At 40.0% G+C, this 27,170-nt stretch overlaps 2 protein-coding genes and 2 pseudogenes across 2 annotated transcripts; all 4 read left to right on the top strand.

Annotated features, from left to right (window-relative positions):
• Positions 1-70: 70 nt before the first annotated feature.
• LOC110714194 (cytochrome P450 76AD1-like) lies at positions 71-2,944 on the top strand. The gene is made up of 2 exons (XM_021892675.1): positions 71-1,378; positions 1,880-2,944. The coding sequence occupies exons 1-2, from the start codon at positions 515-517 to the stop codon at positions 2,483-2,485; spliced, it is 1,470 nt and encodes a 489-aa protein (XP_021748367.1). The 5' UTR covers positions 71-514; the 3' UTR covers positions 2,486-2,944.
• On the top strand, positions 2,841-5,214 carry LOC110714193 (annotated as a pseudogene).
• A 345-nt stretch (positions 5,215-5,559) lies between these two features.
• LOC110714320 lies at positions 5,560-22,761 on the top strand (annotated as a pseudogene).
• Positions 22,762-22,945: 184 nt separating this feature from the next.
• LOC110714502 (cucumber peeling cupredoxin-like) lies at positions 22,946-26,572 on the top strand. Its single transcript, XM_021893032.1, has 2 exons — positions 22,946-23,502; positions 25,797-26,572. Exons 1-2 carry the CDS (start codon positions 23,310-23,312, stop codon positions 26,249-26,251), a joined length of 648 nt encoding a protein of 215 aa, XP_021748724.1. The 5' UTR covers positions 22,946-23,309; the 3' UTR covers positions 26,252-26,572.
• Positions 26,573-27,170: the final 598 nt, after the last annotated feature.

Below are 27,170 nucleotides of genomic sequence, written 5' to 3' on the forward strand. Positions count from 1 at the left end.
TGTGTTACTGGTTTTGTCAGGGGTTACTTGTAGGCGTTACTTGTATTCTAGGGTTACTTGTATAGTTGTATGGGTGTTATTGGTTTTGGTTAGGGATTACTTGTAGGGTGTTAGTGGTTTGGTATGAGATTTTGGTTTGTAGTTACTTGTAGGAGTTACTCAAAATACAAGTGTCACATACAAGTAACCCATACAAGTAACTTCATAATACAAGTAACACCATAAAAGTAATTCATATAAGTAACCCCAGAATACAAGTAACCCTAAAATACAAGTAACCTCTGCCGCACCATGTGGCTTGCTGCACTGAAAAACCTCTGATCCAAAATAGATGTGGCTCGAAATCATGCACGGTACAATACAGTGTATCCACAAGAAATTTATTTTTGGGATGGAAATGGTGTATAGGAGTTTGTCCAACTACTACTCTAGATCTTGATTATAAATTTTCACTAAATTTCTTGTCCAAAAATAATATCCATAATTTAAAATTCTAGCTACTAATAAAATATCAATGGAGTATTACATTATTGTTACATTACTCCTTACCATCGTTTACATTACGTTCATATATAAGACGTTTAGCAAATCAAAAGTGATCAACCCTCCAGGGCCAAGACCATGGCCTATCATAGGCAACATGCTTCTTCTCGACGACAAGCCTCATCGTGTAGTCGCCAAGCTCTCAAGAATTTACGGCCCCATAATGTCTCTTAAGCTTGGGAGCCTCACTACAATAGTGATATCATCCCCGGAAATAGCCAAAGAAATGTTCGTTAAACACGACTTAGATTTTTCTAGTAGGATTGTGCAAGATGCTGTGAGGGCCTTAAACCATGAAAAAGTCTCTTTGGTTTGGCTCCCGGTAAGCCCTAAATGGCGCGAGATTAGGAAGATTTTAGCCCTTCAATTATTCACAACACATCGGCTTAATGAGAGCCAGGATATACGGCATAAGAAGGTGAAAGAGCTAGTTGATTATGTGCAACAATGTTGTGAAGCCGGCCAAGCTGTTGATATTGGTAAGGCAGGATTCACAACCGTGCTTAATTTGTTGTCCAACACATTTTTCTCGATGGATTTTGCTAGCCATTCTTCGTCGGGCTTGCAAGAGTTTAAGGAGCTTGTACGGCATTTCATGGAAGAGATTGGAAGGCCTAATGTTTCGGATTTTTTCCCATTAATTAGGTGGTTGGATTTGCAAGGGGTATTGAAGAGAAGTAGGCGAAACTATACTAAATCTTTGGATATATTTCAGAAAATTATTGATGAAAGATTAAGAGATCCAAATGCTCCTAAAGATGATGTCCTTGCTACTCTACTCAAACTCATCAAGGATAATAATTTGAGCCTTGATGAAGTAAAACATTTGCTAGTGGTAAGTTCTACTATTACCCCCCCCCCCCTATTTTATTTTTAGCTATTATCTTATTGTTTCACATTATAATATTATAGTTAATTAATCATTTTTAGATTTATTATTAAGCTTATTATAAAACTGAATAACACAAATTCATTTTATAAGGGTTCGTTTGGCATCACTGTGGTTTTCTGTTTTTTGGTTTTTTGTTTTTCAAAGTCATATGATATATGTCTCACAATGGTTAAAGATTTGACAAACTTCTTAAATAAATTCATAATAATTTTGAAAACTGTGTTTCAAAAAAAAAAAATTTGAAAACTGACAACAAGTGGAAACATCTTTTTCTTGTTTCCTATTTTTAGTTTTTAGTTTAAAAAAAAAAAGGAAACAGAAAACAAAAATCAATGTCGAACAAGCCCTAAGATGTTGTGTTTTTGAGTTTTGACCCTCGATTTGATATACGGAGTAATATCTAACGTGTGTGTTTTCTCTTTTTTCGAATATTTTATACATAAGGACTTGTTTGCAGCGGGGACTGATACGACTTCCAGTACATTGGAGTGGGCAATGACTGAGTTACTACGTAATCCAGAAAAGATGGCAAAAGCACAAATTGAAATAGATCAAATTATTGGAAAAAATGGAACCATTCAAGAATCAGAAATCTTAAAATTACCTTATATTCAAGCAATTGTAAAGGAAACTTTTAGATTGCACCCACCAGCCCCATTTTTAGTACCCCATAAGGCTAATAATAATGTAGAAATATGTGGCTGTTTTGTACCAAAAAATGCACAAATATGGGTGAACGTGTGGTCCATTGGGCGCGATCCTAGTGTATGGCCAAACCCACTTGTGTTTTCACCTGAAAGATTTTTGGAAAGGGAAACAGATGTAAAAGGTGGAGATTTTGAACTTATACCTTTCGGAGCAGGAAGAAGGATATGTCCCGGGATGCCATTGGCTAATAGAATGGTACATCTAATGTTGGCTATTCTTCTTCAATCATTCAATTGGAAATTTCACGGCGAAGTGAGTTCAATTGATATAGATATGGAAGAAAAGTTTGGTTTAACACTTCAAAAAGCTAAACCACTTGAAGCAATTCCTTCTCCTAGGTGATCACATCATTTCCTCTCTAAATTAATGTATTAAAAAAGGAATGATAAAAATAGTTTGCAATGGTTTTATAAAAATGGTTTAAACAAACGTCAATAATTATTATTGTTGATGATATATAATATGGAGCATTAATAAAATGTAACGTGCTATCTAATGTCATTGTATGATTGTATCCTTATTTTATTGCTTAAGATATATAATTCAATAAGTTCATCAACACATTATTATATATAGTATCAGATCTTATCATCTTAACAATTTTTTTATTTTTTTTTAAATTATAAAGTAATGAACATTAACTATCTAATCAAAGTGACATTATTTTGAATCTCATCATTCTTCATTGAAATGTGACATGCTCCATAATAAAATCATACCAATGGAATTTTACACAATACTACTCCAATTGCTACCCTTCGTCATTATTCTAGCATTCTTCCTATCAAAACACAAAAAAAACAAACTCCCTATCCCTCCGGGACCAAAACCATGGCCTATAATAGGTAATATTCTCCAACTCGGCGACAAGCCTCATCGTGCTATCTCCGAGCTCTCCAAAATTTACGGCCCTATAATGTCTCTCAAACTCGGGAGCAACAGAGTGATAGTGATATCAACCCCGGAAGTAGCCAAAGAAATGTTCACGAAACACGATTTAGTCCTATCTAGTAGGAGTATCCCTGATATTGGGAGGGTGTTAAACCATGAAACTTACTCAATGGTTTGGCTCCCTGTATGTCCCAATTGGAGAAGCCTTAAAAAGATCGTAACCATTCAATAGTTTACAAGTCAACGGCTTGATGCCAGCCAAGTTATAAGGCAAAAAAAGTCAACGAGTTGGTTGAGTATGTGCAACAACGTTGTGAAGGTAGTCTGCCTGTTGATATTGGTAAGGCAGGAAATACTACCTCTCTAAATTTGTTGTCGAACACGTTTTTCTCGATCGATTTGGCTAGTCATACTGACTCGAATTCGCAAGAGTTTCGAGATCTGACTCGAAATATAGTAGAAGACGCTGCAAGGCCTAATGTGTCCGATCTATTTCCAATCGTTAGGCGTTTGGATATACAAGGTGTGTTGAAAAGGCATACAATTTACTTTGGAAAGTTGATGAGGATTTTTGAGAAATTTATTGATGAAAGATTGAAAAATCCAATGGATGTTAAGGATGATGTTCTAGGCACTCTACTCAAGCTTGTTGAGAACAATGAATTGAGCCTTGATGAAGTCAAACATATGCTTGTGGTAAGTTCTATATCTATCTTAAAAAATGTTTCTTCAATTGAAATTTTACAAATTATTTGATTTTACTAGCCCAGTCCGATTAGCCGGCAAGGCTAACCAACTTAGTCGGCGGGTCATAGGCCCAACTAGATTGGTTCACTATAAATATCCACTTTTTAGTATGATCCGTAGATAAGTAACACATAGATTAAAATATGTTTTTTTATTGATCTACCTTGACACGAATTGATCTAACCCAACTTAAACCCAAAAGCAACTATTAATCTTCGCATTACCAATTGAACATGAACCAACAAATATTGATCCAACTTGAGCCTGATTCACAACCTAATTGGCACCACTTTTCTATGTCATGTAGGAGATAAATAATCTTAGGAATATTGATAAAAGTAGGTATGTAAGTAAGAACTCCTCTATATGTGAATTGGGGAAGCATAGTTAGTTTGACATAGTCTACATCTTAATGGTTTTATTAATTAATTAATTTTATGTTTGACATTTTAAAAATTCTTTGACAACATTATTTTTATTTATGTTAGCTCATAAGCATGACAATATAATAATCATTGATGTTAGGGTGTATATTTTGAAATACATATAGAATCATTAATTTTTGTCAATTGAAATTCAAATTAACAAGAAGCACACAATGAATTTGTTATTATATATGTATAAATTTATATCAATGTATATTCAGGATTTATTTATAGCTGGAACAGATACAACCTCTATTACATTAGAGTGGGCAATGACAGAATTATTGCGAAATCCGACAAAGATGGAAAAGGCTAAAAGTGAGTTGGACGAAGTACTTGGCAAAAAAGGATCAATGCAAGAATCATATATTTCAAATTTACCATATATTCAAGCAATATTGAAAGAAACATTAAGATTGCATCCACCGGCCCCACTATTAATACCTCACAAGGCGGTAAAAGATGTACAACTAGGTGACTATTTAGTTCAGAAAAATTCAACTTTGTGGGTTAGTGTATGGTGGATAAGTCACGATCCAAGTATATGGCCAAACCCTGAATGTTTTTTACCTGAAAGGTTTTTGGAGAAAGAAATTGATGCTAAGAAACAAGACTTCGAGTTCATACCCTTTGGAGCTGGAAGAAGGATGTGTCCAGGAATACTATTAGCTTACAGGATGTTGCATCTAATGTTGGCTACTCTAATACATTCATTCAACTGGAAGAAAGGTCATGGAGAACTTCTAGAAGATTTAGACATGGAAGAAAAGTTTGGAATGACTCTTCAAAAAGCTCATCCACTTGAAGCTATTCCTTTTATTAGGTGATCGATCATCTCAAATTGTAATTTTGTGACAACTAAATGCCATGTTTTTGGCATGGTTCATTATATTATGAGGCGTATGTAGTAAAGTTGATCATAGAAATGTGTGGAGCTAAATAATGGGATAAAGATTCATACTCGTATTATAATTGTGTACAAACACTGATGACTCATGTACAAAGTTACTCCCCCGTTTTTAAATATTTCCTCCATTTTTCTTGGACACGCATGTCGATGCTAATCTTTGATCACTAATATATTTAATTATCAATAAGTATAAATTTTAACAATTAAAAATTAATAATCTATTCAATGAAATGATTCCGACAAGTACCCACAAGACTATATTTTTTTGTTATGTATAAAGCACAAATATTAGTCAAAGTAGGACAAATGAATAGTGCAAAAAATAGAAATGGAACAAGTATTTATAAACGGAGGGAGTAATTGATTATTCAGACATACTGTGTTCATTTGTTTTGGTTTCAGACATTTGAGTCGGAAAAAAAACAACTCATACATTATTGACAATGGACAAATTTGACACGGCTAGCTACAAGGTTCGTTTCGAATCTCGCAACTTAATTGAAAGTTCTAACTTTGCCTTTATACACGAGGTTCTAAGACCAGAGAGAAATTTCACTACTTTAGCTGGATTGAAGTATACATGAAAGATCCATGTCTTAATTTGTCAATAGCGTAACATAGGGTGACTAGCGGGGAACCACGCCAAAATTCCCACTAATTTATACTCCCTCCGTCTCTATTTAGTAGTATTTTAGTTGACACAATTTGGATGGAATATAGTTAGAGTTGTCAAATTTATTCACTTTAGTATTTTATTACTCTCTTTGGTTTTTTAAATTGTTAGTTTGTTACATTATGACCGACAAATAGTTCAAGTGGTTAGAACTCCCCTTCCGCTTTCAGGTTATCCTGGGATCGATTCTCATCACCCGCCCTTGTGGCTCTCTAAACACCAAATTAAAAAAAATGACCGACAAATAATTTTAGGTGTAAACTTATAGGGAAAATGTTATACTATATGTAGCACTAAGGCCTTGTTTGGTTTGATATAAAATATTTTCATGTAAAATGATTTTTTCCATTTTCCTTTGTTTGGTTTGTGAAGGTGTGGAAAACAGTTTTCTCATGGTGAAAAATTGCATTTTTAATGATTGCACAACAAGGAAAATCACTTTTACTCCATCCTCCTTATCTCCTTATTATTACTTCCCTCACATTCCCACTCATATTTTGATATTTCTTGAACATTTCTTGTATGCAATCAAACAAAAGCAAACTAATTTGCAATAGTGCTTTTCCTTGAAAATATGTTTTCTAAAAAACCTAAATTTTCATTGAAAATATTTTACATCAAACCAAACAGGGCCTAAGGACTATGCATAAGAAGTTAAAAGAGAAAAGTATTAATGAAATATATTCATTTATTACACTGTTCTTCACATGATTTTGTCATGTATTTCCAAACTTACACCAAAAAAGAAAAGACATTAAATGCTTATTTGTAGCCCTAAGGGTTACATATATCATTACCTTAAATATAATAATATATAAGTGCGGTAGTTACTTGGGGTATTAATAAAATTTAAAAGTTTAACCAAACACGTACTTATGATAGTATTATGTAAAATATATTTTTTAAATTTTCTATTTATATATATACCTCCATTCATGCATGTGAATCACTTGTGTGGCATTTTTTCCTTTTTTTATTACCAACATAGCTTTTTGGCTTTTTTTTTCTTTCCTGTCTTTTAAAATTTTTGAGATAATTCATATAAATAGTGCGGACATTTATATTCCAATTTTCTTTTTTCCCCTTCATATTTTGCTTCATTAATGTTACTAATAAATAAAGTTATGACATAAAACCAAACTGAAAGATAATTCCAGACACAGCTAGCTATATGTGCTTGCATCGTGCATTCGCGAGCGTTAACTACCCTAATTTTTTTAAAAAAAAGTATGTAAAGGAGTAGGGACCATGATATAAGAGATATGATTTAATTTGTATGATACTCTGTATTAAAATATACTTTTTTTGTTTTATTTTAAATGTCACACCCTTTTTTTGGCATTATTTGAAACGACTAGATTAGAGTTGATAAATGAGCAACTTTATCAAAATAATTTGGACATCTAGATTACAATTATAAATTATTTTGAATAATTTATTTATTTACATTGCTTAATCTATTCTTCAAAATGTATGTCGAAAAGGCATGTTATATTAAAAAGAAACGAAAAAAACACTTGTATATAATATGTATAGCTAATGGGTTGTTGTTATGTTACGAGCCCCAATCTCTCTAGGTTGTATATATATATATATACTTGTTCATATTCTAATATACGGATACGGCCTTTTATTCACTCTATTCTCTCTAGTTTGACATGGTATCGGAGCCAAAATCATTCTAATCCCTAAAATCAATTTCTATTTTCTAAACTCTAATCCCTAAATTAATCTCTATTATAATCTCTACAATCAATTTCTGAATTTTTTTTTTTCCAATCAATTTGATCGATCAATCAGGTTTTCTTGCGAATTTTGGGTTTTTCCCTAATTCGATTTCTATTTGCTGTTTTGCATCGAATTTTGGGTTTATTTCTTTGGTTGCTTTTTTTTTTTTTTATTCAAATGGTAGGAGTTTTAAATTAAAATGCATGAAAATGTATACTCCTTAGTCCTTGCACCTTAGAATAATCAACAACTCCGCCCAATACTCCATGATAATGTATTACTTTAAATCAAATTAAAGGTTTCAACAACCATAGTTAATGTTTCGGGTGAAAACAATGGGACCTTGCCGAAGGTCCGCTGAAATGGAGAAGACTGGATTCGGTCCAAGTTGTGTTGGGCCGAAGGTTTCCTGCACAGTAAACACACGTAAACTAGCCTCGGGGGTGTTTCCGAGGAAGGTCCCTCCGATGCTAAAGTCAGTACAATGTGTAAAAGGAAGACACTATGCAAGAGAGTTTGTAGCTTGAGGCTTTTGTGGAATATATCTGAATGCAAGAATGAGCATATCCATTGGAATATGAATCCCCACGTCAATATATGAATGTGTCAATATGATGGCTTTTATACCTCATCATATATGGTGAGGTTGGGCCTTAGCCCAATTGGCATGCTTTGTGGGCTGACCTTTGACTTTTGTGCAATTGGAGAGTTGAACCTTGACCTTGGGCTTTTAATTGGATCATTTAGTGCTTAGGCCCAATTTTGACTAAATTGGACCCAAACAACTTGTCCCCCAGACCCGATTTGGAAGGATGACGGGTCGGGTTTGATTTAATTCAGAAAAGGAGGGAAGTAAATGATTTAATTGATCCAAAAATTTGAATTTAAACCGTAATTAATGAGATAACAACGGTTAATGATTGCGGAAGTTGGACGGATAATGGGCAGTTTAATCACAAGATCATGTGTTTAATGGTTACTTAGTGGGTATTTAAGAGAAATTAAAGCACAGACTCTTCGTATCCCGTACCTGGAGATATAAACAGAGGCGCGTCATTCTCCTCACTTATTCACCAACACAAACCCAGAATTCTTCGAGAGAGAAACCAAGAACCCGCATCAAAACTTCGCAAATTCCCCGAGCATTGAGCTTAGAAACTGAGACTTGCCACTACGAATTCGTAAATCGGCAACTTTCGCTTCAGATTAAGGTAAATTCCTTTGATTTCAGTTTATTTTTCTTCGAATTCGAACTCCTTCCCCTTTTCTTTCGACTTTTCTCTTCGAAATAATCAATGGCAAGAGGAGTTAGAGGTAGAGCCCGTGCTCCAAGAAGAGCAAGGCCGATTCCCGATCCTAGGAACAGGATTGGGACCTGGAATGGTCAAAGGCCGGAGTCTGACCCTGCTGAAGGGATTAGGGCGACTCCCCTTTCCTCGGCTCCTCCTCAAAGAACGGATGAGCCGAGCGCTTCTGGACGGGATGATGAAGTTCCCGCTGTACTTTGGGATATCCTCCCTGGGTTTTCAGAGTGGGAGAATGCCGAAGTCGTTTCGGCCATGATAAAGAATCGCCCCTACTCATGGTGGGTAGAGAACGCCGATCAATATCGATTTGCCGAGCAAATTGAGTTGCATTACGACATTTTTGAAGCTGATGGATATTGGTGCCGAATGCCCTCAGCATCCGATAGAATCCATCGTCCACCCCCGGGGTATGTGGGGGTGTACACGAGACAGCTTCAGTACGGGCTGAGGTTCCCTTTGGACGTTTTCGTCCGAGACTTGCTGATCCATTACAACATCTCCCTATGTCAGCTAACCCCCACGAGCATCCGAAGGGTGATGACATACTTATGGGTCTGCAAGTTCTTCAAGTACGTGCCGAACCTGCACTGCTTCAAAAAGCTCCATCGGCTAGTGCCAAATATTCAAAGTGGGCACGGAAGCCACGGTTCTGGGTGGTACCGGATTGAGTCCCGGCCCCAATACTTGACCATGTGGCCAAACGACTCTTCAGACAAGGACTGGAGAGGTCAATGGATTTGGGTTAGGGCACCCACAGATCCGGGCCACCCTTGCGTCTTCAGCGCTCCCCGGTACTTAGCTGAGCCTGATCCCGAAATGGGAAGTCTAGGTCCCCCCGCAGATAACGGGGCGGATCCGAACCTAGATCAGCAACATATCTTCGGCAAGCTGCCGAACCCGGGGGGGAGTGGTCGAATGCAGCATATCCCGGAGACTTGGCTTCCCGATACGCATTACGTTTTCCAAGAGAACATGCTAGCAGCTGTTGGCCTCAGCCGAAAGTTTAAGGATGGTAAGCTTCTTCGGCTGGGGCCGAGGCTTTTTAACTACCTCTTTTCTTCTCTCGCTTTGCTTTTTTTATGTTGTGCCAATCTATCTGAGCTAAACTTTCCCCTTTCCTTTTTTCAGAGCGGGACGAGACCAACGTTGGCATTAACTACTCTCGTCTTGGTGTCAACCGAGAGCGAGTTGTAACTGAACGGGCCCCGCCTATCACTGAGCCGAGGCATAGGGAAGTTCACCTAGACTCTTCCCACTTCCAAATCGAGGCTGTTGCTCTGTATCAGAGGCAGAAGCCTTGGTGGAAGAAGAGAGACCCTTGGTTTCAGCTGCTGAACGAAGAAGCTGAAGCGGCCCGCACAGCCGAAGAGGTTGCACGGGTACTTGAGGCTTGCGAAGGAGGAGAAGGGTCCTCCAGAGCTGCTGAAGCCGAAGCTGCAGCTAGAGCAGCTGAAGAAGACGAGGCTTTGCTGAAGACCTCGGTGAGCTTTCAGACAACTTTTTCTTTTTTCTTTTTTCTTTTTTTTTTATTACTCACATTCTTCTTCCCCCCTGTCTGTTACAGTCTGAAGAGAGTAACAGACACAGAGAAGGCAAAGCTCCTGTTCGTCCCGAAGACCAAATACAAGAGTCTTCAGACTCAGATATGGACGAGCAGCCCCTTCTGAAAAGGCGCCGAAGGATGGCCATCATCGGCCCTCATGACTTTCAGCAGAGGCCGATGACCATCGGCGTCGCAATAAGGGAACCTGAGGAAGGCAATGGATCGCCGAGGGTTCCCCAGCCAACACCCCAATCACCTCAAAAGACCCCTCCGCCACCTCCTGAGATGGAGGTGGATCAGAGAACTCCCGAACCTAAGGGAGGGGTCCAAGAAGAAATCAAGAAGAGTGCTGCTGAGCACGAAAATAAAGATGCCGTGATGTCCAGTGCTGAGGGCTTCACGGCAGATATCGCAAGAGAGGTTGAGGCTTTCGTCCTCACCCCTGAAGAAGAGGAGGTCATAGTAATTGACTCCTCTGAGAAGGACGATGCTGAGACAACCAAAGCTAATCAAGCTCCATCGTCGTCCTTCCCTTCTTTCCAGACTCTGCATTCTGGAGAAATGGGTTTCTCGGCCCCCCGAATTCCAATCCCAGACCACATCTGGGATCTCATATGGGGTCAAAACCGAGAAGGAGCTGCAGCCTACTTCGGCAATTTTGCTGGCATGTCCGAAGTAGACAGGGCAAGGATCTGGTCGCTGAAGGCCACTGCTGGGATGGGCGAATCCAGCAGATCAGTTCCTGACCCAGCCAGGTCTAACCAACTGCTGATGATGCAGGTAATTTTCCTTGTCTTCATTTCCTCCGAAATTCAACTCTTTATATATATATATATATATATATATATATATATATATATATATATATATATATATATATATATATATATTTTTATTTTTTTATTTTTGTCTTCCTGTTTTCAGTTCGTGCACAATCAGACTCTCACTGTAGAGCTGATAGATACCCTACAAGATAGGGTAGACGCTGCTGTGCACGACAAGAAGGTGGCTGATGAGGAAGTAAAGCTTGCTAAGCTGAAGCAAGCAGCAGCTGAAGAGAAGCAGCAGGAGGTTGAAGAGTACGGGAAAAAAGCTGCTGAAGCCCTGAAAACCTTCTGCGATGCTATGGAGAAGGAAGTTTTTCCCCACTGATGGAAGGGGAAAAATTCCTCCAGGAGCATATGGGAGTGGACGTCTCCAAATTCAAGGCTGCTGTTGAGAGCCGAATTCAAGAAGGAACTGCTGCACAAGCTGAAGTGCAGCAGCGTCTAGAGGCTCTTGAAGCCAGCCGAATGGCTGCTGAAGAGTTGCTCCTGGCCAAAGACGTCCAACTCTCAGAGGCTGCTGCTGCTGCTGAAGCCCAAAGAGCTAAATTCCAAGAGGCTGAGGATCAACTGCTGATCCAGAAAGTTGAAGTGGCCCAAGCTCAGACAAAGGCTTTCCAAATTCAGCAAGAGCTGAATGAGCTGAAAGGTTCCTCCTCCAAAGTCGCTGATGAGCTGAAGAAATCCAAGGAAGACTTGGAGGAGACCCAGAAGAAGCTGGCTGATGCTGAGGCTTTACTCAAAGTCCGTGTTTATACCCAAGAGGAATATGAGATGGGTTTCAGAAACGGATTCCGAGTATGCCGAAGAGTCTGCCTTCATGCTGAGCCGAAGCTGGACTGGTCTAAATGTGCTGAGTGGGTCCAGAATCCCGAAGACCCTCACATGAAGTATGCTACTCCAGCCGAAGCTGAAATTCTTAAGGCTGAGGAAGCCGAAGAGGAAGCTGAGAGACTGGAGTTGGAAGCTGAGCAGAGGGAAAGGGAGGCTCGGCAAAGTGCAAAGCCCGCTTCTTCTGCTGCTGGGGGGCTCAACGCTGATCAGTCTGATCCTCAGGCTGAAGCATAGGAACTCGGGCAGTCGTCTTCAGAATCTTGCGGTTCATCATGTGCTTAACTTCAGACTTGCCGCTTTCTGAGTTTTTTGCCTTGTTTTTTGCTTCAGCTTGCCTTGTCGTACAGCAGTTTTATTTTTTTGCTTATGTACGTATTTCGGCAGCTGTTATTTTCCGCTTGTGGGCGGCTGCCGATATTGAATTATTGAACTTGTAGCTCAATTTTTGAGCATGAAATATTAATCTGATGCTCTTTTCTTCAGTTGCTTTATTTTGATGCTCTACTGTTTCTTTTCTTCAATTCTGCCGAACATAGTTGCACTGAGTGCTTCTTGCCCCCCCAGAAATTGAAGTATGACTTCAGTTGAATAAGCAATTTCTGCACCTCTTCAAAATGGGTATCCGAAACACAGGGCCAACTGAAGGCAATGCTTCTGGGATACAAGTCTTACTGAAGATTGACTTTGTCTGAAAGTTGGATATCGGCCAACTGAATTGTCCATGGACTAACCTCTTTAGAACAAGTCTTACTGAAGTTTGACTTCAGCTGAAAGACCAGTGTTCTTAAAGAAGACGCATATCCGAAACACAGGGCCAACTGAAGGCAATGTTTCGAATAATGGCTTTCTGGGATACAAGGCTCAGTTAAGGCAATATCCCAGAATTGTCCATGGACTAATGTCTTTGGAGAACAGGTCTTACTGAAGTTTGACTTCAGCTGAAAGACCAGTGTTCTTTAAAAAGACGAGTTTTGTAAGCCATCTGAAACCCAGTTACCCGAAGGCGAAGGTTTCAGACGAGGCTGATTTTAAAAATTTTCAACTGTTGCTGTTATCCTTGATTTTCTGTCTATCTTTGAATAATGGATACCCGAAACACAGGGCCAACTGAAGGCAATGTTTCGGATAATGGCTCTCTGGGATACAAGGCTCAGTTAAGGCAATATCCCAGAATTGTCCATGGACTCATGTCTTTGGAGAACAAGTCTTACTGAAGTTTGACTTCAGTTGAAAGACCGGTGTTCTTTAAAAAGACAGGTTTTGTCAGCAATCTGAAACCCAGTTACCCGAAGGCAAAGGCTTCAGACGAGGCTGAATAAAAAACCCTTAAAGAGTAGATAGAACAAAGAAAATTTTGAAAGGATAAAAAGTTGTAAATATTTATATAAATTGCGGCTCCAAGGCCTTTCATTAGTTCAAAATGTACTTACAAAGATTGTTCTGCCCCGAAGGGTTTACACATGATATTTTTTCAGTACATCAGCGTTCCAGTGATTTTTCAACTCAGTTCCATCCAACTGCCGAAGTCGGTATGTCCCTGGCTGAAGCTCATCATAAATTTCATAAGGTCCCTCCCATGTAGCTGAGAGTTTCCCATGGATTCGGCCTTTCTGAACTGCAGCAGCATTCCGAAGGACAAGATCTCCAATTTTGAGAGGCCTTGCATGGACCCTTCGGTTATAAAATTTGCTGACTCTCTGCTTATAGGCGGCCATTTTATCTCGAGCTGAGTCTCTTACTTCGTCGAGGAAATCGAGAGATTCCCTCATCAGTCGCTCATTCTCAGCCGAGAAATGGTGCACTCGAAGGCTCTCAGAGCCAATTTCCACTGGAAGGACGGCTTCGGCACCATACACCAGTTCAAAAGGTGAGTGGCCCGTTGCCTCTTTTTCAGTTGTCCGAAGGGACCAAAGGGTTCCAGGGAGCTCCTCTAGTCATTTGGACTTTTGATCTTCCACCCTCTTCTTGAGGGCATTTAAGATATGTTTATTTGCTGCTTCGGCTTGTCCGTTACTTTGCGGGTGGCATACTGCTGAATATGCCAGTTTTATGCCGAACTGATCTGTATATCGCTTCAGCGGTAAGTTATCAAATTGCCTCCCATGATCGAAGACAAATACTCTCGGGATGCCAAAGCGAGTGATGATATTCTGCCAGATAAATTTTCTGACAGTTTGCTCTGTAATGTTCGAGGCTGCTTCGGCCTCGATCCATTTACTGAAGTAGTCGACACCAACTATCAACCATTTTTTCTGGTACACAGCCTCTGGAAATGGTCCCAGTATATCCAGTCCCCATTGGGCAAACGGGAGTGGATTAAGGATCGGCTGAAGATCCCTTGCTGGCTGATGGATAACTGGAGCATATTTTTGACATTTTTCGCATTTCCGAACCAGCTCCTTAGCATCTGCGATCATGGTGGGCCAGTAATATCCGGCCCTCAATGCCTTGTGGGCTAAGGTTCTTCCCCCAATGTGGTTCCCACAGATGCCGAGGTGAATCTCCCGTAGGATATAATCTGCATCTGTTGGTCCCACGCATTTCAGCAATGGGGCTGAGAAGGACTTTTTCAGAAGTTCCCCCCTGAAGACAATGAACCTAGAACTGGTTCTCTTCATCTTGGAGGCCAAAGCTTTATCCTCAGGAGTTTCTCCCCGAAGCTTGAAAGCTAAGATGGGTTCCATCCAACTAGGCTCTGGGTCAGCGCAGCACACTTCACGTGCTTCGTCGACACTTCTCTCTCGACGCACTTCTACATATACAGACCTGTTCAGCTCGGTAAAAGATGAACTAGCAAGTTTGGAGAGTGCATCGGCTTGAGTATTCTGACCCCTTGGGATCAGCTGAACCTCAAAAGTTTTCAGCTCTGCAATGACTGATTTGATCTTGGCAAGATAAGCTATCATGGAGGGCTCTTTGGCCTCATAGCTGCCACTGATCTGATATGCAACTAGCTGAGAGTCTGTTTTTAAGCAGACATGATCGGCTTCCAAGGAGATGCATAATTGTAGGCCGGCGATTGCTGCCTCATATTCGGCTTCATTGTTCAAGGCCTTAAAAGAAAATTTTAGTGCATACTCAAAGGATTTGCCTTCGGGAGAAGTTATCACTACTCCTGCCCCCGAACCGTTTTCGGTGGAAGACCCATCCGTAAACACGGTCCAGACTTTCTTTTCACTGTCCAGCGCTTCTTGGTATGAGCATTCGGCCAAGAAATCCGCTAGGGCTTGAGCCTTAATGGCAGCCCTCGGACGGTAGCTGATGCTGAATTCGGTGAGCTCAAAAGCCCACTTGGCTAGCCTACCGGATTTTTCAACCTTGCCGAGAACTTTTTCCAACGGCTGATCAGTTAAGACCACTATCTGATGGCAATCAAAATAGGGACTCAGCTTCCGAGCAGCTACTACTACCGCGAAAGCAACTTTCTCGAGTAGAGGATAGCGGGTCTCGGCATCCGTCAGTGTATGACTGACAAAATAGATCGGTTGTTGACTCTTACTCTCTTCCCTCAGCAATACTGCGCTGATGGTGGCCGGGCTAACGGCCACATATAGGTATAGAGTTTCTCCTTCAGCTGGGCTAGCCAGCGTTGGGAGTTGAGCCAGATGCTCCCGAAGCTGTTGAAAGGCGTCTTTTTGCTCTTCCTCCCAAACAAGCTCTTTTGTTTTCGGGAGTTTCAGGGCTTTGAAGAAGGGTAACCCCTTATCCGAAGCTCTGGAAATGAACCTCGAGAGGGCTGCCATTCTTCCGGTGAGCCGCTGAACATCCCGCTTCGTTTTCGGCTCAGGAAGGTTGAGCGCCGCTTTGACTTTAGAGGGATTGGCATCAATCCCCCTTTTGCTGACCATGAAACCCAGGAATTTCCCTGACTTCACGCCGAAGACACACTTCTTCGGATTCAGCTTCATTTGATGCTTTCTCAAGGTGGCGAAAGTTTCAGCCAGGTCCTTTACATGGTCCTCTAGTTTTTTGCTTTTGACGATTGAATCGTCAACATAGACTTCCATGTTTCGGCCCTTTTGATCGGCGAAAACTTGATCCACCAGCCTTTGATAGGTTGCCCCCGCATTTTTCAATCCGAAGGGCATCATTTTGTAATTATACACCCCAGCGTTCGTGACGAATGCTGTCTTGGCTCGATCGTCGGGGTGCATAAAGATCTGATGATACCCCGAGAATGCGTCCATGAAACTAAGCAAGGCATGGCCACTTGTCGAATCGACTAGCTGATCGATTCTCGGCAAGGGATAGAAATCCTTTGGACAAGCCTTATTTAGGTCCGTGAAGTCAACGCACATCCTCCAGGTACCATTGGGCTTCTGAACCATCACCACATTTGCCAGCCATTCCGGATATTGGCAAGGTTCAATGAACCCTGCCTCCAATAATTTTTTGACTTCGGCTGCGATGTCTCGGTTCTTATTGGCGGAGTAATTCCGCTTCTTTTGCTTAACTGGTCGACACGTTGGGTCAACATTAAGCTTATGGGAGATGAGGTCTGAACTTATCCCGGGCATATCAGCTGCCGAGAAAGCAAACACATCTCTGTTGTCCCGAAGGAGTTGAATAAGTTCACAACGGGTGTTCGGATCAAGGTCCATCCCGATTGTTACACATTTCTCAGCATCTCCTTCGGCCAACTCAACTGTTTCAGTCTGTTGATCCATGTCCATTGCCGATGGACTGGACTCTTCAGAATCTGGTCTGCTGCCAATGTCAGCAGGTGTCCCAGTCTTTGTGTTCTTCGGATGGCTCTCTGAGTCTTGCGGCTCAGCTGAAGAGTCAACCTTTTCCCTTTCGGGACCTTTTTCTCTGGGCACGGATCCTTGGGCCGAAGCACTTAGGCCTTTCGGCTTTTTTGTGCTTGGCTCTCTTTCTTTTTCTTTCTCCTCCTCATCCTTGTCGTCATCTGGGCGACTACTGGATGGCTTGAGGTAGTTGCACCTTCGGGCGTCCTTTTGGTTGCCCTGTATCCTTTCGGGGAAGCCGGTGTCTGAGACGTAAATCATCAGCTGATGATAAGTTGAGACGACCCCTTGGATCTCGTGAATTATGGGTCTCCCCAAAATCACGTTGTACACTGAAGGAGCGTCGATGACCAAAAACTCAATCATGACGTTCCGGGCTGCCTCATCGCAACCGATGGTGACAGGAAGTGTCACCTTCCCATCTGGATAAGTTGAAGCCCCATTGAACCCGGATACCGGATAGGGTACCGGCGTAAGGTGCTTGGGCTTCAGCTTAATTTGATTGTAGGCCTTTCGGAACAGAATGTTTGCTCCGCTGCCACCGTCAACAAGGACCTTACTGACGTCGTGGTTGGCCACCGTGGCGATGATCACCAACGGATCCTCGTGAGGGAACGTAATCCCCCGGCAGTCGGCGGCTGTGAACGTCATGTTCGGCACCGGCGACTGGGGAGATTGAATGTCAGCGTTGTTCACCTGGTGAGTCAAAGCTCTAAGGTGACGCTTGTGCTCCCTCCGAGAGTATATTCCTCCCGAGATAACATTGATCGGAGGGAATTTCCCCTCCGGTTTTTTACTGTTTTTCCGGGGGAAATCAAGGTCCTGCCGAGGGTCCTTTGCTGACCTCTCGGATTCTTTTTTCTCGCGGTGATCCGCGATGTATTTTTTCAAATATCCCTTCCGGACCATGTCCTCTATCTGGTCCTTCAGTTGGATACACTCCTCAGTGTTGTGGCCCGAAGACTCGTGGAACTCACACCACTGATTTTTATTTTTTCGCTGATACCACTCTGGGAGTGGTCTCGGCTTTCGGTAACTCTGCTCCTCCTTCGTCACACTGTAAATTTTGGCGCGTGGAAGAGAGAGCGGAGTGTAGGACTCGTATCTGCCTGTGTATGAGGCAAATCTGTCCTTCTTTAGGTCGTTGGCCAAAGATGGCTCCGGAGCCTTTGATTTTCCCTTTGCCTTATGGCCTTGGCCTTCAGTCAAGGGTATTTGCCTCTGTTTCCCTCCCCCGGATTGAGGTTGGGTTTTTGCTTTATTCCATTCTTCGGCTCGGATGAACTTATCCGAAGCACTAAGAGCTTCCTCCAAGGTCTGCGGGGTATGCATGACCATGAAGTCTAGGAACTTTCCTGGCTGAAGGCCATTCTGCATTGCAAAAACAGCTAACCCCTGGTCCAGCTGGGAGACGCTTGATGACTCGTTACTGAAACGGGTCAGGTAGTCTCGGAGGCTTTCGGTTTCCCCCTGTTGCAGACTCATGAGCTCTGCGGTAGTCTTCTCTCGGCGGTTTGCCGTGGAAAACTTGCTCCTGAACTTGGAGGACAGATCATCCCAACCTGTTATGGAGCCTTGCCTTACTCCCTTGGAGATCCACGCTTGCGCGACCCCCTTGAGAGTGGTTGGGAAATATTTGCACCAAGTCGCCTCGGATCTGGGGCAAAGATGCATATGAGTCTCATACGAGGCCACATGGTCCTTCGGATCCGTGGTCCCGTCATATGTGATATGCGACGGTATTTTAACCGTGGGTACGCGCTCTTCCAGTATCCATTGCTCGAATGGTGAACTAGCGGGTAGCATAACGGCCTTGCCCTTGTTCCTGGCCGAAGGGACCGCGCTCCGCCCTCTTAGAGAGGTAGGAGTGGTTTTCGTCCCTGGCTGGGAAGTCTGGGCCTCGGCTGCAGGGAACGAGAGGCGACTACGCACGCTCGGTTCCTGGCCGCCGAGTCGGTCAAGGACGCTTCTGCGAACAGTCTCAGGTTCTCGGCGAGTAGATTCTGGCCGAGAAGCTGAGCTGCTGCTCTTATGCGCTTCTGGTCTTGAGGATGAGGATCCTTTAAATAATTGAGAGTTCTTTTTCCTCTGTTTTTCATTTTTCCAAGAATCCTCCTCCCACTCTTCCAGTTCCCGGAAGGAAGGAAGCTTCCCACCGTCATGGTCTAACTTCCTCCGCTGATGCCGAGTATGCGGAGGAGTTCGATCACGAGGCGGTGGCATATTCTGTGCCCTCATTGCCTCCATGAGTACTGCCAGCGCTCTTGCCACCTCTTCCGAACTGGGCCCCGTCAAAGGGGTCCTCGGCCGAGTGTGGGAATGAGGCCGCGCAGCCGATGGTTGGCTTTGGGACACTGAATATGTCCTATGATCAGACTGACCCCTGCTAGACCGAGAGTGGTCCGGCCTATATTGAGAGTCATGCATTACAGGAGATAGGGAATCCTCCTTGTATGATCCTCCCCCCGAGCCGGCACCCTTGGGAGAGTTCCGGTCCGGCGAGGGCGATGGTGTTGGGGTTTTAGGCTTTTCGCCCGCTCCTTGACGGAGGCTTTTGCTCTTGCGGTTCTTAGCCATGGCTGCTAAGATAATTGCAAGATGATCTTGGTTAGGAATTTGGCTTAAAGATTTTTGAAAGTCTTCCCCACAGACGGCGCCAAATTGTTTCGGGTGAAAACAATGGGACCTTGCCGAAGGTCCGCTGAAATGGAGAAGACTGGATTCGGTCCAAGTTGTGTTGGGCCGAAGGTTTCCTGCACAGTAAACACACGTAAACTAGCCTCGGGGGTGTTTCCGAGGAAGGCCCCTCCGATGCTAAAGTCAGTACAATGTGTAAAAGGAAGACACTATGCAAGAGAGTTTGTAGCTTGAGGCTTTTGTGGAATATATCTGAATGCAAGAATGAGCATATCCATTGGAATATGAATCCCCACGTCAATATATGAATGTGTCAATATGATGGCTTTTATACCTCATCATATATGGTGAGGTTGGGCCTTAGCCCAATTGGCATGCTTTGTGGGCTGACCTTTGACTTTTGTGCAATTGGAGAGTTGAACCTTGACCTTGGGCTTTTAATTGGATCATTTAGTGCTTAGGCCCAATTTTGACTAAATTGGACCCAAACAGTTAATATTACACGGGAGTCAACGTTCAAAAACTAATTTAATCAATTATTCAATATTTCATACCTGCAAATCTGGTGATTTCCGCTCACCAGTTTTGATTTATTTTCAATTGAATTTTGGGCCTTTGCGTTTGTCAAATAATTATTTTTTTAACAGAAATCACTTCCCCAGCAAATCATTGAATATACTAGTAGAGTATATATTCTAGCTCATTAATAGCATGTTTAATTTTAAAAAAAATCAATAACTCATACGAGCAGATTATATAGTCGGATATTCAATAATAACTCCATATTCTCATATGTCAATATCTTCTTAGTCGGTACTTCAATAACTCCACTAGTTCTCATCATATCTCAATATCTTCTACTCCCTCTGTCCCTAAATTACATTCCTCTTTCTAACATTTATTCCTCACATAATAGAGAGAAAGGGAAATGTAATTTAGGGAGTATATATTAAAATAATATATGTATTTGTACTAACGTATTTATTACGGAGTATCAAATTATATCTCAATAGTATGCTTCGTATTAATTAGTTTGTCGTATCTTGTAAGGGTCTAATTTTTATAGAGTACGTACTCAATTATCATATAAATAAGAGTACGTTGTACTTCAGAATTATAAGCCTATCACAAAAAGGAATACTACACCACTTTACTACTACTCCTCGCCATCCTCATCACCACCATCCAAATCTCGAAATATTGTTTGGTAAATCCAAACTACCTCCGGGGCCAAAACCATGGCCTATTATAGGCAACATTCTCAAGCTCGGCGACAAACCACATCGTGCTGTCACCGAGCTTGTAAAAATTTACGGTCCCATAATGTCTCTCAAGTTAGGGAGCAAAACTATAATAGTTATATCATCTCCTGAATTAGCCAAAGAAATGTTCCTTAACCATGACTTAGCCCTTTCTAGTAGGTATGTCCCAGAGGCCGAAAAGGCCGAAAACCACGAAAAATTTTCCATGGTTTGGCTTCCATCAGTAAGCCCCAAACGAAAAACCCTTAGAAAGATCGCGACTATCCAATTGTTCACCAATCGACAACTTAATATGAGTCAAGACATACGGCGAAAGAAGGTGAAAGAGCTAGTTGAGTATGTACAACAATGTTCCGAAAAGGGTCTGCCTGTTAATATTGGTAAGGCAGCGTTTACAACCTCGCTAAATTTGTTGTCCAACACATTTTTCTCGATCGATTTAGCTAGCCATGTTTCTTCAAATACTCAAGAGTTTAAGGATCTTATTTGGAATATATTGGTAGAGTGTGGAAGGGCTAATTTATCGGATTTATTCCCGTTACTTAAGAAGTTGGATTTGTAAGGAGCATTGAAGAGAACAAGGGGTTACTTCAAGAAGTTGCTTGCAATTTTTGAGGGAATTATTGATGAAAGATTGAAAGATCCAACAAATGTTAAGGATGATGTTCTAGGTACTCTACTTAAGCTTGTTCAGGATCAAGAATTGAGCGTTGACGACATTAGACATATGCTAGTGGTAAGTTCGTTTAATTAATTATCCTTCCAAATATATATTATTAAGTGTATTCTCATCTAGTAATTTAATTACTTGTGTGCCTAGGATTTGTTTATAGCGGGAACAGATACAACATCAAGTGCATTAGAATGGGCAATGACAGAATTATTACGCAACCCCGAAAAAATGAAAAAGGCTCAAATTGAATTGGACCAAGTGTTGGGCAAAGATGGATCAATCATGCAAGAATCTGATATCGCAAATTTACCGTACATTGATGCAATAGTGAAAGAAACAATGAGGTTACACCCAGGGGGACCATTTTTGATACCTCGCAAGGCAGAAGAGGATGTGTTGTTATGTGGTTATTTGATACCTAAACACTCAATTGTTTGGGTTAATATATGGTCTATTGGTCAAGATCCAAGTGTTTGGCCAAATCCAAACATGTTTTCTCCAGAAAGATTTTTAGAGAAAAATATTGATATCCTTTGGATCGGGAAGAAGGATGTGTCCAGCGATGCCACTGGCAAATAGGATGGTGCATTTAATGTTAGCCACTCTTATCCATTCATTCAATTGGGAAGCAGCAAGTCCAAAAGCTATTGACATTGAAGAAAAGTTTGGGCTTACATTGCAAAAAGTTGAGCCACTTCAAGCTATTCCACTTCCTAAGTGATTAATTAACTACCAAGGATCTTGAGGAGTTTAGCTCTTTCGAAATATAATGTAATAATACGGTGTAATCATTATCGTTGTTTGCTTCTCAGAGGTCGTACTTGAGCTAGGATAATTCAAACTATATATAGGAGACAAGGAGTAGCTTGTTATCAATACATCATCCATGAGCAAGTGGATCTTCCACGGGATATTCCCAAAATGTATAATTACTTCGTATTAAAAATTGTTTTTACAGTGTCCTTGATTATAGAGACACGTTAATCATGCATGTTAAATTTGTTTTCTTCTTGGATGAGGTAGAACAATTGAAAAACTATGTTGTGAGTGATAGTTATGTTACAGAGTATTGAAAAAAAATACTCCATAAAAATAAATAAAAACCTAGTGTGTTTAACTCCTTTAATTTCTAACTTCAATAATCATTACCCTTAGATTTTGCAATATTTTCATAATACAATCCATTGTCCTTTATAGGAAACGTATAATTGTCATATGTGCTCAATTTTAATTCATGGATCAATCAATTATGACAATTAATAACACTAATAATCAAGTCCCTATAAAAATAAACAAAAAATAACATAGTGAGTACAGTCTTCTCTCGATCACATGCCAATAATCAATCTGTCAGTCTTATTTATAGTCACTTATAAAAGAACAAAGTCACTCCTATAATACTAAATTACTCACTGACTAACCCTTTTAACTGTGACTAAGTAACCTCTCTATCAAACTAAAAAGGTAACCCACACTAACAAGGTAACCCTTACCAACCGCACATAAGAATATGTGACCCTTAATTAATACGGAGTAATAAAAAAGGATACTGTTATACATAGCCCTTAGGGCTACATATAAACATTAAAACACTCTTGAAAATTGTATAAATTTAGAAAATCATGAGAAAAACACACTAATTACACTGATATACGCTTGTTTTTGTCATGAATTCCTAATTTTATACAATTTTCAAAAATGTTTTTAATGCTTATATATAGTCTTAATGGCTATTTATAACATAACCCTAAAAAAAAAAATGCGAGTACAGTCATCTCCAAGTCACATGCGAAAGTGCAACAGTGGTCATCCCCTAGTCTCCCACGTTGTTTCCTTTCCCTTTCTTGCCAATTTCAAAATATACTGTCCTACTCTACATTCTACAACGACAAGCTTCACTCAAATTAATCTTAACCATCCACCTAAACCATACAATAACTAAATCAGCCGCCGGAGATAGACAAATGGCGGCAATAATGGCAGCGGTTATATATATAACCGCCGTGATTGGTGTAACATCCGCCGTAACTTACACCAATCACACGGTGGGAGGACCGCCGCCATCTGGTTGGTATTTTAATAGTAGTTCCAATATATCTTCTACTAATTATTCCTCTTGGGCTGCTTCTCAAACCTTCAACCTCGGCGATTACCTTAGTAAGTTCATCTCATATTCTCATCTCAAAAAATTTGCATTAATTTTATATCGTCCCAAAAAAAAATACAGTATTATTTAGAATCGTTAATTTTTTTTACTTATATTTCGCATGAATTAAATTAGAATAACATCCAAATACAATGTTGCTATGAATTAATTTAATTCAAATTGTAAATTACAGAGTCGAATTAATCTCAATTTGTCGTGAGTTTTTTTTAGGAAAGTTGCGTGTTTGAATTTAATTAGTAGATACTTTTCGGAATAAATGTGCGCTAATTACGGTTGTTTTATTTGGGAAAAGAAGTGGCTATTTGTATTGGGCTTAATGGCTCATAGTGAAGCAGTATCTATTTATGGCCCAAATGTCGGATGTCAGTTGTTTTCAGGGATGTCAATGGGGCGGGGCGGGGCGGATGTTGGCCTTCCCATCCCCATCCCCACCTAATATTTTCATCCCTATCCCCATCCCCATCCCCGCGGTGGGTCCAATTTTCATCCCCATCCCCGCCCCACCGGGTACAACTCCAAAATCCACCCCCGCCCCGTCACCCATAGCGGGTATGGTTTTTATCCCCATCCCCGCCCCATCACCCATGGCGGGTATGGTTTTTATCCCCATCCCCGCCCCACCACCCGCCAAACCGAGACCAGGAGACCCGCCCCACTGACATCCCTAGTTGTTTTATTTGGGAGAAGAAGTGGTTATTGTTTTTCAATTTTTCAAGTGTAGTAAACGTCATTTCTTAGGCCCCGTTCTATTTACCTTAATTTTGCTGAATTGAAATTATTTTTACTGAATTGAAATTATTTTTGCTGAACTTAAATTATTTTTACTAAATTGAAATTATTTTTGCTGAACAGAACTTATTTTTACTGATTTTCAATAATAATTCTTCTTTAAGAAAACTAATTTTTACTGAATTGAACTTATTTTTACTGAAATAAAATTATTTTTACTAAACTGAAATTATTTTTTTAAGGTGAAGAGAACAGAGCCTAAATACTACGGAGTACCTCCGTTAAATGTTATGTGCAACCCAAAATTATAAAGTTGCACATAACATCAAATTAGGAATATCATATGGTTCAAAATTTATATGGAGTAATATAACCTATTAAGTTGAAGTTTTGTCGTGATATGACCTTAATTTCTATGGAGTAATAACTTACTCCGTACAAAATAAGTTTAGATGACATATTTTCTAAGTCTACTCACTAATCAGTAATGATCACTGGTCCAAATATGCTGAAATTGGATTATAAGTTATAATTAATAATTTAAAAGAACTTCAAATAGCACACATCAATTAAGATTCATTATAGACTACAAAGTATTTAACTAATTGACATACCACAATATTGGGTATTCTATCTATAATTCTATGAAAATGTAGATGGATGGTTTTATAGGCTCGTTTAATTTTGAATTCTTCATATGCATAGTATATACTACATAATACTTGTCCTTTTTAAACTTTAAAGTACTCTATACTCATACAAACTGCAACTTTAGAATTGAATCAATGTATTATTAGACCATCTCCAATGGTGAGACTCAAATTTAACTATTGAAATACAATATGAGTTGTATTTTACCTTCACTGGTGATACCATACTCACTTCTCAATTTAGCAACTCATATGAAATTTAAATTCTCAATGGTAAGACTCTAAAATCTACAAATGTCACTTTTAATTTATGACCCATCAATTATTATAAGATTAAAAATATAATAAAAAGGGTAAAACTTAATAAATAAATTACATAATATATTATAATATTGACAAAGACCCACACTTTTTGTCAAATGGAACTCAAAGTTGAGTATCTAAACTTAGCAACTTCCATTTGAAGTTGCTAAGTTTAGATACCAATTTATGGTATACATTGCAAAAAATATTCTCTCTCCTAAAAATACTTATTTGAGTCTCACAATTGGAGATGGTCTTAGGTGTTTTGAAATAAAACCTACCCGATCTTTCATTTTCATGCATTAATAATAAATTGACAAGTTCTTTAATAAGAATGCAACATGTGTTTTGTAGTTTGTCATGAAATATGGTACGTCTTGATAAATTGACAATTACACTGAGTAGTAAATAACCAAAATAAAAAGATGTCAAATTTCAAAATAAGTACAAATACTACGTAATAATGGTCTTGATAAAAAAAAATTAAAATTAAAATTTGAAAAAAAATACTTCCTATATTTTACCCGGGAAAATTTACCATTACCATCTTTTCAATATGCATATCACTAACTAACTTTCCCACTCTTTCTTTTTCTTGGCAGTTTTTAATACCAATACTAATCAAACAGTGATCCAAACATACAATTCCAATACTTACAACAACTGTACCTCCGATGACTCCTCCGACAACAACACACTTGTCTTCAACTCGGGTGCCACCAAGTTTGGTCAGCCATTGACCATCTCCGTTCCATTGACAAAAGTGGGCCCCAACTACTTCTTTTCTGATGCCGAGGATGGGGTCCAATGCCAACGCGGCATGAGGTTTGACATTAAGGTTGGCCAAGGGTTGGGCCTTCCCCCAAGCCTTAATCAACCTCCACCTCCACTGTACTCTGCCCCGCCAATGGCGGAGCCTCCCCCGGCTTTTCAAGGGAGTGGAGGTGGTCAAGGAGAAAGCATGTACAATGGAGTAGAAGGGCTAACTGATGGAATATTTGGAGTTGCTGTGATTTGGGCTGGTCTTATTGTTTTGGGCTTGGGCTTTGTTTTTTAATCGTTGAAGCAAGCCCATAATTGGAGGTCAATTTTGAAGGGTAGTTTCGTAAAAGTATTTTTTGGATTTAATGTCGGTAAGGAGTTAAGGACTAAAGAGCCGTGAAATAATTGTTGGCGGGAGACACATGTATACTTTAAATTATTTTTCTTTTGATGTGATAATGTAATACCTCTTTGGATTAAACTACGAGTTGATTAGTTGAATAGTTTAAGCATCTATACAACGTCGGATCTAGAGATAATTCTATGTAATAATTCAATGAAATATATATTTGGTTTGGTTTTTTTTTTTTTTTTTTTTTTTTTAAAAAAAAAAGTGTAGACGAAATATATGCTTTGCATTTGAACTACTCGTATATGAATTTTTCAATACTTAAATATGTAACCTATAGTTTTATAATAGGTATACGTAGTATATATTTTTCATTTAGGTCATTACGGGTACTAACAGCCAATGTACTACATAATATCAATTGTTTTATTTTAACAAAGTCGATTAAGCATATACTCATACATGCGTATGAAATGTGTACCCTAGAAGTAGAATGATTTGCATGTAAGTTGATCATAAATTAGGTCAATCTGGTACATATTTATTATAATAAAATAAGAAAATTAGACACCATGAATATGATCGTATATAAGAGAAATACGAAGGGTCTGTTCTCTTATGTTGAAATTCAGTTCAATTCAGTTCAGTTCCTAATTTCCTTCTCTTATAAAATATTCAATTTAGTACAGCTTAGTTCAACTCAGTTCAGTTCAGCTCAGCTCTGCTCAATTTAGTTCAGTTCAACTGAGTTCAGTCAATGAGAATAGGCCCGAAATATGTATTTTTTTTTAATGAAAAAATCTAACTAGTTTATATTAGATCGATCCCAAATTTATTTAAAGTAAATCTATTGTAGGGCTAAGTC

The sequence above is a fragment of the Chenopodium quinoa genome, unplaced genomic scaffold (assembly GCF_001683475.1).
Source record: "Chenopodium quinoa cultivar QQ74 unplaced genomic scaffold, ASM168347v1, whole genome shotgun sequence".
Taxonomy (NCBI): domain Eukaryota; kingdom Viridiplantae; phylum Streptophyta; class Magnoliopsida; order Caryophyllales; family Amaranthaceae; genus Chenopodium; species Chenopodium quinoa.